The 15804-nt window shown below is 39.3% G+C and overlaps 1 protein-coding gene across 5 annotated transcripts in view; it reads right to left on the bottom strand.

Annotated features, from left to right (window-relative positions):
- The window catches only part of bon (tripartite motif-containing protein bonus), a 162506-nt gene that overhangs the window by 62833 nt on the left and 83869 nt on the right, over positions 1–15804 (bottom strand). For all 5 annotated transcript variants that reach the window (XM_067759731.1, XM_067759734.1, XM_067759733.1 and 2 more), the window contains exon 2: positions 14212–15307. In XM_067759731.1, coding sequence (XP_067615832.1) covers positions 14212–15307 — 1096 coding nt within the window. The remainder of the gene's footprint in view (positions 1–14211; positions 15308–15804) is intronic.

Genomic DNA, 15804 nt, shown 5'->3' with positions numbered 1-15804 from the left:
TTTATATTACGGGTATCAAATTGATGCTGTTGATGTGTGCTATAATACAGAGTAAGTTTTACACCGCTGAGTGACTAGGGTCTCGAAATATAGGCCAAAACATGGACCCCGATACCGCTAGAATGTGTGTGTATTATGGATATCAAATGAAAGCTATTGCTGAGAGCTCTGAAGTTCATTGTAATATTCGATTTAGTCGCATCAACCTGGCAAAACTGATAAATATGCATGCGAAGCCGAAATAAAGACATGAATTAATAATACCCACATACTTATTTGCATACGTCCTATTCGATTTGCCCGAAATTTCGTATATAAATTTGCCTATATTAGTATTTACGATGCTTTTTTCCGGGAAGTATAATAGAGACGGCCTGGGACTGGGATTAGGACTAGGACTGGGACTGGGACTGAGACTCGGAATGGGACTGGAACAAAATACATACCACCCTCTGGGACTGGCAATAAGAAATGAAGAAGAAGGAGAAAAACTTGAGAGAAGATAAAAGAGAGAAGGAGACTGAGAAAGAAGAGGGGTAGGGCAGAGTTAGACGGAAAAAGCTTAGTAAAATGTATGCAGATAGGCCAAATTTAGGGCAGAACAACGTCTGCCGGGTCTGCTAGTATTTTATAAATTCGAAAGAAAAAATTCAAACTTTTTTTTATGGTGTACCGCCACCTTAGAGACCAGTAGGAAAATAATTCTTGCACGTGAATATGAGGTAAATTTGCCGTAGATAAGTGGCATATTTTACAAATTTGAAAAAAAAAAAAATCATGATTTTTGTATGGTGTACCGCCAACTTCATGTGATTTATAAAATACGCCACTTATCTTACGTTTTTCGATTAGTTGACACACTTGGTATTTTACACAATTTCCGGCCTCAGAGAGGTGTCTTTGAACACCCTCGTGTTAATTGGTATGTTCGCAATCCACAAATAACGCAACGGGGACGCCAAAGCAGCGCAACCGGATTTCAAAACTTACTCTCTGTCTTGTAAGTCCATTCTTATAATTTAATTTGTTAGAAAATATATTTGTTTTCTATCTAGAGGAATTTTTATTTTTATTTCTTTCCTAATGACAAAAAAGTCAAATTCAGACCAATTCTAAATACCAGGCATGCTTAGCCAACGAACCGATATCATTTCGTTACGATAATTAATGTTAATACGTCATTTCGTTTCGTTTATTAACGTTAAGAACGTCAAATTAACGAAATGATTTTATTTCGTTTTCTGCCATATCAAAACGAAATCAAATCGTTTATGTTGATTATTAATTTCAAACTATGCTGGCATTTCTATATTATCCATTTTGATGGCGTAGTCATTAAAGGTGAAAGCATTAGCCAAGCTGATTGCAACTTTTCTCATGAATTTTGACAGTAAGAACATTTCTCAGAGTATTTTTGACATTACCACCAACGAATTACACAAACAAATTGCATGGAGTTTGTGTGTATGTCTGCTCGCTGTTACCGCCTTACGGCTTCACCATGGCTATAGCATTGCCAGCACAATTCAAACCTAAAGTATCACGTTTTTGTTAACGTGTTTAACGTTAACGAAAGCTTTTCGTTTCGGTTAAAAACGAGATACAATTTATCTTGATAATGTCTTTATCGATAATATTTCGAAGTGTTTCACGGAAACGGTGGACATTTTTTGATAAACGATTAGCTTAACGTTAAGGTGCATCCCTGCTAAATACTCTCACGGATTTTTTATTCCCGCGGAAAATTTCCTCCTATTCTTTTCTCCCAGGGAGAAGAATAAATGGGGAATAGGAACTTCGAATTTTCGAAGTCAGCTGTTTTGCCATCTGACAGTTCATTACGCTTTTCTGTTTTTGTTTAGGAAAATAAAGTTTTGCTTCTTTTAACGAATTTATCGTAAATTAAAAATATACATATATACATACAAAATTAATAGTATTGCATTTCATATGGTTGCGAACGAAATAATTGATGAAGAACATTCCCAGCAACACCAACAGATGACTACGCGGAAAACAAGCATCTCTACTACAATTGGAAGGGATACTACAGCTTAAATGTAATTTTGGTAAGCTATTTTAAATAGTTCAATTGAAATAAATTTGACTGGTATTGTATTTTCATAGATATGTGACGATGAGCTGAAAATTCGGTATGTTGATGCTTCCCATCCTGGTGCCTCGCATTAGTCCTTTATTTGGAATGTGAGTGTCGACGACGGCGGTACTAGTCTACATTGATGACAAAAATAAAATTGGAACAAAACACTGATTTTAATTTATTGTATTTAATTTATTTAGTTTAAAGTATGAACGTCTATAATTATATCACGGCTTTGACATTGTGGCGTGTTCACGAATGTGTGTCCTTGCAGTCCAGCGTTGTGGACGAATGCACGAAAATCAATTGCTCAGTCCAATTTTGCTTATTTAAATCGAAAGTTGATTAGGTGATTTTAAAGTCCCACTATGCGATGTTGGAAAGGAACAACAAAGCATATACTATACAATATATAGTATACATACAGGTAGTTCAATAAAACATAAAAAAACAGGCAAGCCCAGTAGGCACATGGTTGGTCGATGAGGTCAAAGTTGAATAAGCGGTTTTCCTTGTTAAGCTCCTTTCGCGCTCCTACGAAATTGGTGCCAATATCGCTTCGAATCTTAATTGGCACTACCCGACGGTTGACGAAATTCCAAAAGCAGATGATAAAGGCGTCACTTGATAAATCTGTGGCAATTTCTAAGCGAACTGCTCGAGTTGTCAGACATGTGAACAGTGCCACCCATCGTTTATTTCGTCTTCTATCGATAGCAATAATTATTATGACGCAGCTTACGGTGATATTGTTGGACGATCAAGCGCGTTATATAGTGATTGTAAGGTAGAATTATTGGACGTCGTGCAGTAATCGGCAAGCAGTATGCAGCGTCGATTCTTCCGTTGACTTTTATCAAATCATCGTCGTCTGAGAACGAAGTTAGTTGGTGTAAAAATTATGATTTTGGTACGCATTTTTACAAAAACGATGGTCCCTGCAACCACCTTGACAATAAAATATATTCAAATGTTGTACGAGCTCTCGTTGCTTCGTCTGCGACGTTCAGTGGTGATGGTATACACCGCCATTGGTTCACGGTTATTATGCTCAAAATCTCTGATATACGACATGCGACGAGTTGTTTAAAGTTTCTGTTAATCGAGCGAATCCAAGAAATTACAGTTTTTAAGTTGCTCCAAAACGTTGTGCTGTGTATGTGGAAATCGTGGCATCGTTCCTATCGACTCCTTCAGACGGCAGCCGAGCACAGCAGCTTGCTGTTCCAAACGCGGTATTGTCATACCCTTAAGCGGTGTACCTACATCTAGACTTGGCACATATTAAAGTTACGTCGATTTTACTCATCTTTTTAATTCGTAGGTAGGCAACGGCAGTATATGCAGATTCGCTTGCGTCAACAAAAACATGCAATTTTATATCGTCAGCAACCGATTAAATCGTGGAATATCAACGTGGCACCGAAAAATCTGCCAAGTCGTATGGTACCGTTTCGTCCCATTGCACCTTTAAGCGCCATAACGACTGCATTAATATTTTCAAATATATAATTACATTTGCTAAAAGACCAAATGGGTCATAAATTGACATGGATATACCCAATGACACTCGCTTAGTTGGCATTGGCAAGCTTTTCAAAACATCACGGCAATCTTGTGAAACTGAAAATGAAATTCGAGCGCATCATTCGTAGTATTCCAATACATACCAAGGACCTTTTCTGTAGTTGTTTGGCGATCCATTGTGACAATTTGCGAATTGGTTACTACATTTTTACCTTTCAGTTTACTTTGTACATCTTTGTTGTAACATAAAAAATGTCTTAGCTTGAATCCGGTAGCGGTATTGATCTTGAGAATCTCGCCAGTTACTATCAGTCTTCGTCGACGCTGTTAAAAACTACCAAGTCGTCAAAGTACATACTGGCAATCACAGCATGACTACCCCTGGGCATTATGGGTTCATACTTAGCGGCGTTAACGTTTTTTATGTACTCAGCGCAACACGGCGAACAAATTGCCTCGAATAATCGAGGACATTAAGTACGTCTGGATCGGCTTATCTGATTTGCCGTCTTTCCACAAAAACCTTTGAGAATCTTGATGTGCCTCCCTGATTCTCACCTGTGAAAACATCTCTTCAATATCCCCGGCTACTGCTACGATACCTTGACGAAATTTGTGGAGAATGGCTACTAATGGCTTTGCTTGTTCTGGACCTTTAAGTAAAGAGGAATTTAAGTAACAAGAGTTAGAAATGGCGGCTGCATCGAACACGATGCGTAGTTTTTCTGGCTTCGAAGGGTTGACAACCCCAAATTGCGGAAGATACCATGTCGTTGGTCGTACATAGGCAGCCTGTTCTGGCGTTAGCAATTTTACGAATCCCCGGTCAATGTACTTAGCTATTTCCATTCTGTATTTTTCGGCACAAATAGGGTCTTTCTGCATACGCGCCTCGATGTGCAGTAGACGTTGCTTCGCCATGGCATAGCTCGACGGAAGTACCATAGAATCCTGTCGCAAAAACAACCCTACCTCATACCGCTGACCGAGATCCTTTGTAGTTTCCGTGAGTATTTTACGGGCGCGTTAATTCGCATGACTTCCGCATTTCGTACTCCAAAACTTTCGATCGAAAAATACTTCTCCAGCAATTTGTCTAAACCTTTGCAAGATGCATCTCTATGTATATTAAGCACCCTAGGCATGGCGACGATTTCGTGACTGTGTGGCCCGTATACTACCCAGCCCAACTTTGTATCTGCTGCTATTGGTTCCTCACCTCCAGCTGCGACGATTTTCAAGACCGAGGAGCAAAACAGGTTTGACGTCATTATAACTCTGTACTGGCAAATTCTTTAAATGATCAAATTGTTCTTTGTTTAATGCGTCGGCAAATTGAGACCCTTGATGTTATGAACATTTTTAAGTGGATATACGTGACAGTTGGCGGTAGTCGTGGTGTGATGGTAGCGTGCTCCGCCTACCACACCGTATGCTCTGGGTTCACACCCCGGGCAAAGCAACATCAAAATTTTAGAAATAAGGTTTTTCAATTAGAAGAAAATTTGTCTAAGCGGGGTCGCCCCTCGGCAGTGTTTGGCAAGCGCTCCGAGTGTATTTCTGCCATTAAAAGCTCTCAGTGAAAACTCATCTGCCTTGCAGATGCTGCTCGGAGTCGGCATAAAACATGTAGGTCCCGTTCGGTCAATTTGTAGGGAAGAGAAGCTCGGCCTTAGATCACTTCGGAGGTTATCGCGCCTTACATGATACTCGTTTGGAGTTTTCCGTTGTTTGGCTATCACCGTACCACTGCAGGGTGAGAGGCGTGACATGCCCATGAAGCCCCAACTGTGCGGCGACATCGTCTTCGAGGAGCGTAACCGACGATCCTTCGTCGATCATGGCATATTTGGTGATCTTGCCTAAAGGTCCTGCCAAAACAACGGGAACAACCTGCTCTTCGCGACAATTTAAAAGGCGATCTCGATCGGCAGACAATGTGGACTGTGATGTAATTTCCTTATGTAACAATTGGTAATGCATACGCTTGCAATTATTTAGCGCACATGGCTTACGGCGACGACAATTCAATAAACTGTGACCTTTCACCAAACATCCGAAGCATAACCGCTGCTGCTTGACAAGTGACCCTCTGGCGTCTATCTCCATTGATTGAAATTTACGGCAATCAGTTAATAAGTGAGTTCGGCTGCAACATGGTTGTTCCTTACTTGTACGCAAGACTCGGCGAGCTGAACCCCCACTTAGACCAGTCTGACGGTTAGCATTCGTACTGTAGCGCGGCGGTGGCAATATTTGCTGGCTGGAACGCATAGCTCGCGTTGACTCCAGGCATAATTGCTATAACTTTCGCAAGATCCTTTAGCCAGTCTGAAAAGGTAACCACAGTTGGGAATGGAGAAATGTTAGAGGCATACTTACTCTGCTCTAATTGCTTCAATGATGGAATTTTTGTTATCACCTGGTCCAGTAAAGTGGGGTTCATGAGGCGGTGTTCACACTTGGCTGATTTCAAATACGCTGAGACATTTTGCACACGGTTTCCAAATTCCAGTACTTGGTCGAGGCGATTGTCGTGTATTATGGGAACTGTTGCACCTTCTGCAGTTGGGATCGTATGAGTAAATCTTGTCGGCCGAAATTGAACTCCAACTCTTTTATTATTTTTGGCACGTCGTCGGGGTAGATCAGCATTGATGTCACTGCGCGCTTTGCATTGCCTTGGAGCGCTTTCTGAAGGCCCATGAGGTTCTGCCTATTATTGTATGATAATTGAGCAGTGGTTTCCACGAAATTCGCCAGAAATAACGGCCAACCCTTCGGGTTTCCATCGAACATAGGTAGCGGGTACAGTTTGCTGGGATGTACTTCCATTAGTAGCATTACATTTGCTGTTACGATGGTTGTAGTTGTGCTGGTGTTGGCGCTGCTTGTGATGATGGAGCAGGCGCACCCAAGATTGTTGCTAAACCACTAGGCGCGGTAGTATTGTTATCTGTTTCAATCCGCTCTCGCAGTTGCTGCAACTCCACTTGACTACGGCTTGTTTCGTTACGAAGCTCTCGCACACAGTCTCGAACCTATGAAATGCTTGCTACTAAAGAAGTCAGTGTTTCGCCGGTACCACTCAATCGCTGCTGGGCTGCGGTACACTCTCCTATATTTACCGCTGTCGTATCTCCGTCCATTTCTTCGTCACTATCATTACCTTGGGTGGTGGAAGTTTTACTTCCCTTTTGACGAGTATTCATATTGACGAAGCTGAAACTTGTGGCAATTTCACATTAAATGCATATGTGTACTCAACAAAGGGATGCCTCACAAAATAGCGGCCACAGCAACGATATACCAAAAAACAAATAGTTGGCGATACCGTATTGATAATGATGTGATGCTTTTAGACTTAGACGACGACAATTCTATGGTTAACGATGGCTGGAGCGCAAGGACATTAGTGAAACTTTATATATATTCTGTGCTGGCAAACGGTGCAAACGGAGGTAGGGACTAAGAGTCTGTTTCCCTGACCTACACGATTGCTGCCGGAAAAGAGGGGGGGACGCCCTTGGGCAAGGAGCCACAAAAGATTTATAAGTTACGTGGACGTCGGGTTTTGGAATCAAGCCCAGAACAACCTGGCCGATGCAACCATCCCTTACACGAGACACACTGAACATAGTATGACCGTCCTAAAAAGATTCGTTTCCGGCAGATGCAGCAAAACCATTTCTCAGGACCGGGGTCAGGAGACGGACCCGGATTGGATTCGATCCCTTCCCGGAGCAAGAGAATATGGAGCAGTCCCGCTGCAAGGAGCTGCTGGGAGGATGACAATTTGCGGGACGGATGCAACAAACTAAATGGGGTTACACTGAAATGACAGTCCTCGGTCGGGAAAAATCCCGAGTCGCTCCGGTACATGGAACCGACTGCCTTGGGAACCAACCTTATTTACAACATGGACGTCCCAAATGTCGACCATTTTGAACATCCACGTCGATGGCACTACGCTACCGACTGTCCTACACCCTAAAATCTTGGGTGTGACGTTTGATCAGGATCTACATTTTGGTGAGCACGCAGCCGCAATTGTTCCGAGAATTCAGAGCCGTAACAAAATCCTCAAATCCTTCGCTGGCAGTACTTGGGGAAAAGATAAAGAAACGCTCATGACTACATACAAAGCAATTAACCAGCCGATTACGTGCTACGCGTCAACCATATGTTCGCTAAGCCTAAAAATTACTCACTGGAATAAGCTACAGGCCTGCCAAAATACTTCAGAATCGCCACGGGATGTCTTCTTATGTCCCCAGAACACCATCTGCATAATGAGGCGAGAATACTCCCCATCAGGGAGAGAAATGAGATGCTGACCAAACAGTTCCTGTTGAATACCCAGAAACCTGAGCATCCCAACAGACATCTGATTGATGAGCCAGCACCGCCTAGGGGCTTAAGGAGTCATCTCCGTAAGCACTTTGAGGAAATACGGCACCTGATAACCCAGCCGTATGAAGCAAAAAAAACAAAAGCAGGTCCTTGGTGAACTCCACAAACAGGCGTCGGACCTTTACGCCGGGAATTGCCCGGTGAATCCTGTACTCAAAGAAAAGTACCCAAAACTTGCGGAATAGGAACGCATACTCCCCAGGGAAACGCGTGTCACTCTTGCTCAACCTCGTTATGGATACTGTAACAGGTTAAACTCTTACCTATCCAGAATCAACCCCGACATACATAATGTATGCCCCGCTTGCAATGTGTCCCCACATGACACTAAGCATCTCTTTAATTGTAATGTGGAACCAACGCCTCGAACACCCCTTTCATTATGTCCACCCCTGTTGAAACAGCAAGTTTCCTTGGACTCCCGTTAGAGGATATCGATGACAATTTGTGATCGGTAGCGGCTGTTAGGTGGGGCGAAGCACTGCTACAACAACAACAACAACAAACTTTATGTCGACGACGGCGGTACTAGTCTACATTAATGACAAAAATAAAATTGGAACAAAACATTGATTTTAATTTATTGTATTTAATTTAAAGTATGAACGTCTATAATTATTTCACGGCTTTGACATTGTGGCGTGTTCACTAATGTGTGTCCCTGCAGCCTCCATCGTTGCAAACGAATGCACGAAAATCAATTGCTCAGTCAAATTTTGCCTATTTAAATCGAAAGTTGATTAGGTGATTTTGAAGTCCTTCTATGCGATGTTGGAAAATAACAACAAAGGCTTTACTATACATACAGTACAATAAAACATAAAAAAACAGGCAAGCCCAGTAGGCACATAAATTAGCAAATTTACCCAGTCATACGTTTTAAGTCATTTTATAATGACAGTGAGTGAATTGAGAACTCACCTTGAAGACCAGTATTTGCAACGTGAAGCCAATTTTTGGTCAAAATGTAAATATTTGTATTGATATAAGACTTTTTTAAACTAGGTGATGCCGGGTATCCTTTAGAACCATGGCTTATGACACCACATCGGGGTCCCGACGAATGCTCTATCCAGATGAAATTTAATGAAGCCCATTCGGAGTGTCGCAACATTATTGAAAGAACTAATGGCGTACTGCAAAATCGAAGGTGTCTCCTTGGTGCAAGAGAATTGCATTACACTCCAAAGGAGCAAAAATTGTAAACGTGTGCTGCGCGCTGCACAACATATGCATACATTTCAAGGCATACACAGATATGACAGAAGCTCAGTCCACAGAAGAGCAGGCAACTCAAAATAGAACTCAAGATTTAATACCCTTGACTTCGCCTCAGTATTTGAACGCAGCGCAAAACATACGAAATCACATTGGAAACTCGGTCTAAATTTGTTTGAAGGAAAACACATACTTTGAGTTTAATATTTTATTTTCTCTTTTAAATTCATTTTCTCTGCCTTTAAATTCAGGTATCACAATATACTACATTTTACTTATTTCCTACTAAAGAGTTTCAGTCTTATTTTTCTTACAAGAAATAGAAATATCACAAATTGTTTTTTTTTTTTTTTCTCTTCATAATTAAGTCATATAATCTACAAAATAAAAATAGTTCACATAAGCATGTATAGTACTGATATTTATACTACAATGAAATAAAATAAAAATAGTTCATATTAAAAAAATTAACTAGATTTATATTTAAGTAAATATTAAAAACGACTATAAAAAATCACAAATTCAGGTAGCTTGCTATATACAAGTGTCATGTGATTAGGTATTTTCCTATTATTTGTCTAGTTGGCGGAGCATAAGGCTTTCCATTGCTAAATTATGCCTTTTCAATTCATCGATTTCCTCTCTTTAATTTTTCCATTTCCTTATAATGCTTTTTATTAATTTCATATATTTTGTCAATCGCCCTATATATATTTTTTAATATTGTAACGAATTTACTTGCAAATCCTCTTATTTGCAATCCTCTGCTAAGTTCGAATCACTAAACTGTTGAATAAATAACTCCAATTTGTAATAATGCAAAATGGCCTTTATTTAAAGTACTTCACAATAACACTCAAACTGTGCAACGAATAGCTTGCTTAATAACCAAACTGATTGATAGCTCAAATGAAACTCTACTATTCAAAATAATACTGCTCTTGCGCGCTAGATAGCGTCTTAGTCGAAACTGCTTGACAACTCAAATCAAGCTGAATTTTAGCGCCTCTACAATTGCCGCCTTTTATACTATTTGATTTCAACCTTCGCATCTTCTAGGCGCTTCCAGAATCTACTAGTCCAGCAGCTCTCAAACTTCTCAGCTGTAACTACAATTGCAAAATTTTATAGTTTTTCTCATTGCATACTTATAGGAGTATCTCAGATATATGCATGTGTTTGTGCATTGACTCTCAGCTGCTCGTATACGTACATGGTACATATGTGTAGACGCAATTATTGTTTCGTTTATGTATATACATAATGACTGATCTATGGATGTGAATTCACGTCACTGCTTAGCATCGGCTTAGAGACGATAGCATCGTTCAGTGCTGCTAACATTCGTTACACTGCCCTCCACCGAAATCTGATCGTCCCGATCAGACAAATCTCCCGATATAAACGTCGCTTACATCTCCAAATGTACCACTCTTCTGCTCCGTGCTTTCTCAATGCTTTGTATGCGGTAGGTGGTATCACTGATCTTCTTCACAACCTTGTACGAGCCTTCCCAACTGCACCGAAATTTGGCTGGAACACCTTTCCGCCGGTGAGGGTTGTTTAACAGTACCAAATCTCCCGCCAAGAAACCTTCCGAATTAAAGTTCTTGTCATGCCAGTGTTTCATCTTACTACTCATTACCCTGGGCCGTTCCTTCACACTCTGTTGTTTGGCCAATGAACTACTTCGTAGAGCTTGCGCTGGACGGATTTGCTTTTCATAATCAGTATCGTTCCGACGCTTCACAACAGTAGTGTGCCTTGGCTTGAAACCACCCTTGCATTCTTTCTGCGAAATCCTTTCCTTCGTTTTAGTACGTCCGTTAGGGCTTTTCAATGCCAGTGTTTCTCTCACAGGTACCTTCGGTTTTGATTTGTTTGGCCCATTTGTTCCATCAACCTTTACCTTTGAACTTCGTGGCCTTTGTCGAGTCTTCTCCACCGGTACCCGATTACTGCTGAACCCTTTTTCCAAACTAAAGTTAAGTGGTATGTCCTGGTTCTTATAGCGCATAATTTTTCTCCGCATATCGATCCTGATGTCATGGTCAACCAAGAAGTCCACTCCCAATATGATTTCATCAACGATCTCCGCCACAACGAATTTGTGTAAAACCATGACCTTCCCAATTAGGACTTCACATATCACTTCTCCCTGGACTTGGTTATACTCGCCTGTGACCGTACGCAATCTTGCTCCAGGTAATGACTTTACTCTCCTGTAGACCAAATCAGATCGAATCAAGGAATGAGATGCGCCCGTATCTAAAGTCAGTACATGTTCTTTGCCATCCACATTCCCTCTGACGGTAAGACTGCTTGACTGCTGTGAAGTTGGCACCTACTTGGGCGAATAATTAAAAAAACCATATCTCATTCCTTTGTCCAACGTTTGTCCAGGAAAAATTTTCGTTTGTCCACCTTTTGTTAAAAAGTTATTTCAAAAAAAAAAAAAATCGTGTGTGAAGTTGGCACCTCCATTTGCGAGTATTTAAAAAAAATAAATGCCATTCGTTTGTCCACGTTTGCCCAGGAAAAAATGTCGTTTGTCCACCTTTTGTTAAAAAGTTATTTCAAAAAAAAAATCCTGTGTGAAGTTGGCACCTCCATTCGCGAGTATTTACAAAAACCAAATGCCATTCGTTTGTCCACGTTTTTCCAGGAAAAATTTTCGTTTGTCCACTTTTGTTAAAAAGTTATAACAAAAACATTTTTTTTTAAAAAAACCCAAAAAATTTTTTGTTTCGCTTTATTGTGCTAAATCGTAAGTCCATCGTTTGTCCATGTTTGTCCAGGAAAAATTTTTGTTTGTCCACCTTTTTTTAAAAAGTTATTTCAACAAAACAAAAATTGTGTGTGAAGTTGGCACCTCCATTTACGAGTAATTAAAAAAACCAAATGCCATTCCTTTGTCCATCGTTTGTCCATGATTGTCCAGGAAAAATTTTCGTTTTTCCACCTTTTTTTAAAAAGTTATTTCAAAAAAACAAAAATCGTGTGTGAAGTTGGCACCTCCATTTACGGGTAATTAAAAAAACCAAATGCCATTCGTTTGTCCATCGTTTGTCCACGTTTGTCCAGGAAAAATTTTCGTTTGTCCACCTTTTTTTAAAAAGTTATTTCAAAAAAACAAAAATCGTGTATGAAGTTGTCACCTCCATTTACGAGTAATTAAAAAAACCAAATGCCATTCGTTTGTCCGGGAAAAATTTTCGTTTGTCCACCTTTTGTAAAAAAGTTATAACAAAAAATTTTTTTTTCCAAAAAACCCAAAACAATTTTTGTTTCGCTTTATTGTGCTAAATCGTATGTCTGTCGTTTGCCCATCGTTTGTCCATGTTTGTCCAAGAGACATTTTTCGTTTACTATGGAGGTGGAAAAAGACAACGAACTCCCCTATCTGGACACACTCATCATTAGGAAAAATAACAAAAAAACCTACGGCTTCAGGGAGACTAATAAATTATAATTCAAAGCATGAACGTAAAACCATTATTAATACTGCGAAAAACTTTATTATTTTGTTTCATAACAAAAATATTGCGATAATCAAGAAAACTTTAGAGGAAAATGATTTTCCCATAAACTTAATTAACAAGCTGGTCCGGAATTATCATGCCAATAATAAAAAAGAACATTTGAAAAAAGAGGAAGATTGTAAATATACAAGTCAATCACCTATGTTCCCGGAACCTCAGAGAGGATCAAGATGTCGAATATATATGACAAAGAAAAATATGAAATAGCCTTTACATACAATAACACACTGCAACAAGTTTTCAGCAAAACTAAGGACAAAATTTCAAAACTGGAGAAATCTAACGTTATTTACGGAATTCCTTGCAGCGGCGACGGGTCCCACGTATGCGAGAAAGTATATGTGGGGACAACAAAATTAAAACTCAAGACAAGGATTTCCGCTCATAGATCTAACATTAAATTAAGGAATAATGCTTCGGACAACAAGACGGCTTTAATATCCCACTGCAAGGACACAGGGCACTTCCCCGACTTCGATAATGTAACTATACTGGACAATGAAAAACATTACAGCAAACGATACACTTTAGAAATGCTACATATTTTGAACACCCCTAATAAAAAAGAATGAACTTCAAAATGGACACAGACAATTGTGCGCAGTCTTACAGGAATTTAATTTTGAAGCAACAACACCACAAGGCGGTCATTTGAAATATTGTCAAATAGTTAAATGGGATGAAATATGTACATACACACGTACATATGTGTTAAGCTAAGTCTAGTTGTCATATCAATGTTGTAATTGTATACATGATTTTTGTTTACCATTACTGTTCATGAAAATTGTTTATTTTTACGGGACTTTTCCAAATTGTTTATATTTTGATTTCTTCTTTTGTTTTTCTCGACCTCTTTGTAATTTTTTGGTCATATTCCCAATCAGTCGATCATGCATATCCATATGTGTAAGTCATATTTTGTTATTCATGTGTTCATATGTATGTTCTGTGTAATTAACTATTGTTATTGTTTTGTCTTCAGCCCTGATGATGACTTCAGATTGAAGTCAAAATATCGACCAAAATTAAAATTTATGAATATAAAACAAACCAAAAGGAAGTTTTATTCATTAACCGCCGCCTTTCAGCGCAACTAATCTAATTAATTTACAGTATTTTTTATACATTTATATCAAGGAAAAAAATGTTAAACTAAACTAATTCCTTCATAGAAATATTCTGATACACTTCAGAAAATTTAATACGGTTGTAATACAAATTAATTTCTTCTGAAAACAAATATTTTCACAACAAATTCAAATGTGAGTAACTGGACATGTAAAGCAGGTTAACGGTTTCTAAATTTGTTGTATACCAGAAATTTGTTAAATTTCCCAAGCAAAAATTTAATGATTTCACCTTTGGCACTTTGCTGCCTTGTGACAAAGGACGCCAGTTTAGCCTTACCTTTTTGTAGTTCCGAAACTTGATTCAATTGTACTTGAATCCGCACTGGAATTTCGGGATTCGGTATGTCTGCGCGTTGGCATTTCAGCTTTTGCAAATGTCGAACTAATGATTTTTTACTAGACAAAATCGCATAATCACTCCCCTTTTCCATGGCATTTTCCATAAATTCAATGCAGTGATCTGTGTTATCGGATAATAATTGCAAAGCATCCTTCTTTTCGATTAGCACTTTCATTTTGGTATCGCACACCTCATTTAGACGCATTGCTAATTGTTTACCACGCATATTCACTGTATTGGTTATTTTTACTACCATTGCGGTGATCTCTTTAATTAGATCTTTTTTACGATCGGAAATTTGTTTTTGTCTATCATCAATTACTTTTGTAGCAGATGAAAGCAGGAAGCGTTTGTAGTTAATTTCTGATACAAGGGTTTTCAACGCTTGTCTAGTCTCAGTAGCAATCTCATGTGCAAATTTATATTTATGATCACGATGATCACTTAGTTGGCAATCACGGCATGTTAATTTATCGCAAGTCTCGCAGAATAAAGATAACTTTTCTTGCGGATGAAGATGACACATATGCAATTTATCTACACCAGCCGCACCCGGTAATTGTTCACTATTGGCTTCTTCCTTTGGCTTAATTGTATGATCCTTGGTGATTTTTAACCGTTGATGAGCCTGAACGCAACTGTCACATATATATTCACTACAATCTACACACCAAGATGTGGCTATAGCATTATCAGAGCAACTGCTACATGCAACATTGGCAGTAACAGAAGATTTTGATGCATCTGTTAAACTTCCATCGGTCAAACTGTTATCACCAGCTGCTGTACATTGCTCAATTAGGAATTGATTATCAATGATAAATTCATTTTGTGAGGCCATATTACAAATGGGACAATGAATAAGCGGTGGCATAGTTCGATCCAATTCAGAGAATTTTGTGTTAACACATTGCGAGCAGGAAACGTGTAAGCACTCCAATAATTTGGGACGGTCGTTAATGCCAAGTAATTGATTACACCATACACATTTTAGAAGAGCAAACTTGGTGGAAGCAGATGATGTGGACTCCGACTAAAATGATAAATAAACACCAAAAAATATATATAATAAAAAATTAAATGAATTATGAATTTAATGTTCGTAAGGTTTCTGCTAGGGTTATGATAACCGGTTGCATGGCTAGGCTGGTACGAGTATTAAGGAGGTGTTCTAGGCTAGCCTAATCAAAAAACGAGACCTTACTAAATTTCAAAATATTTAATGCTAATTTAATACGGGTTTTCTCGGGGATTATAAGATCTGATTGGGCCTGCAAGGATCTGATGGCGGATTCGGCGGAGAGCACCCTTTGCCTGTCCTGAGTACGCACTTTCCGGGCGGTAGTGATGAAGTAATGAACTGGAGGGAGACTCATACTGGTGAACCGTATGAGGGGAAGTTCATTACTATGGGTAAAATAAAATGGGCTATAATGTCGTTCAAGCCTTTCAAAGCACCAGGTTGTATAACATTTTCAAAGGAGTTTGTGCTCTTAACCATATTCCACAGGGTTGGAACGATTCAAGGGT

The sequence above is a fragment of the Eurosta solidaginis genome, chromosome 1 (assembly GCF_040869045.1).
Source record: "Eurosta solidaginis isolate ZX-2024a chromosome 1, ASM4086904v1, whole genome shotgun sequence".
NCBI lineage: Eukaryota > Metazoa > Arthropoda > Insecta > Diptera > Tephritidae > Eurosta > Eurosta solidaginis.
Note: the sequence above shows the minus strand (reverse complement) of the source record. Positions and strands in the feature narration are given on the sequence as shown.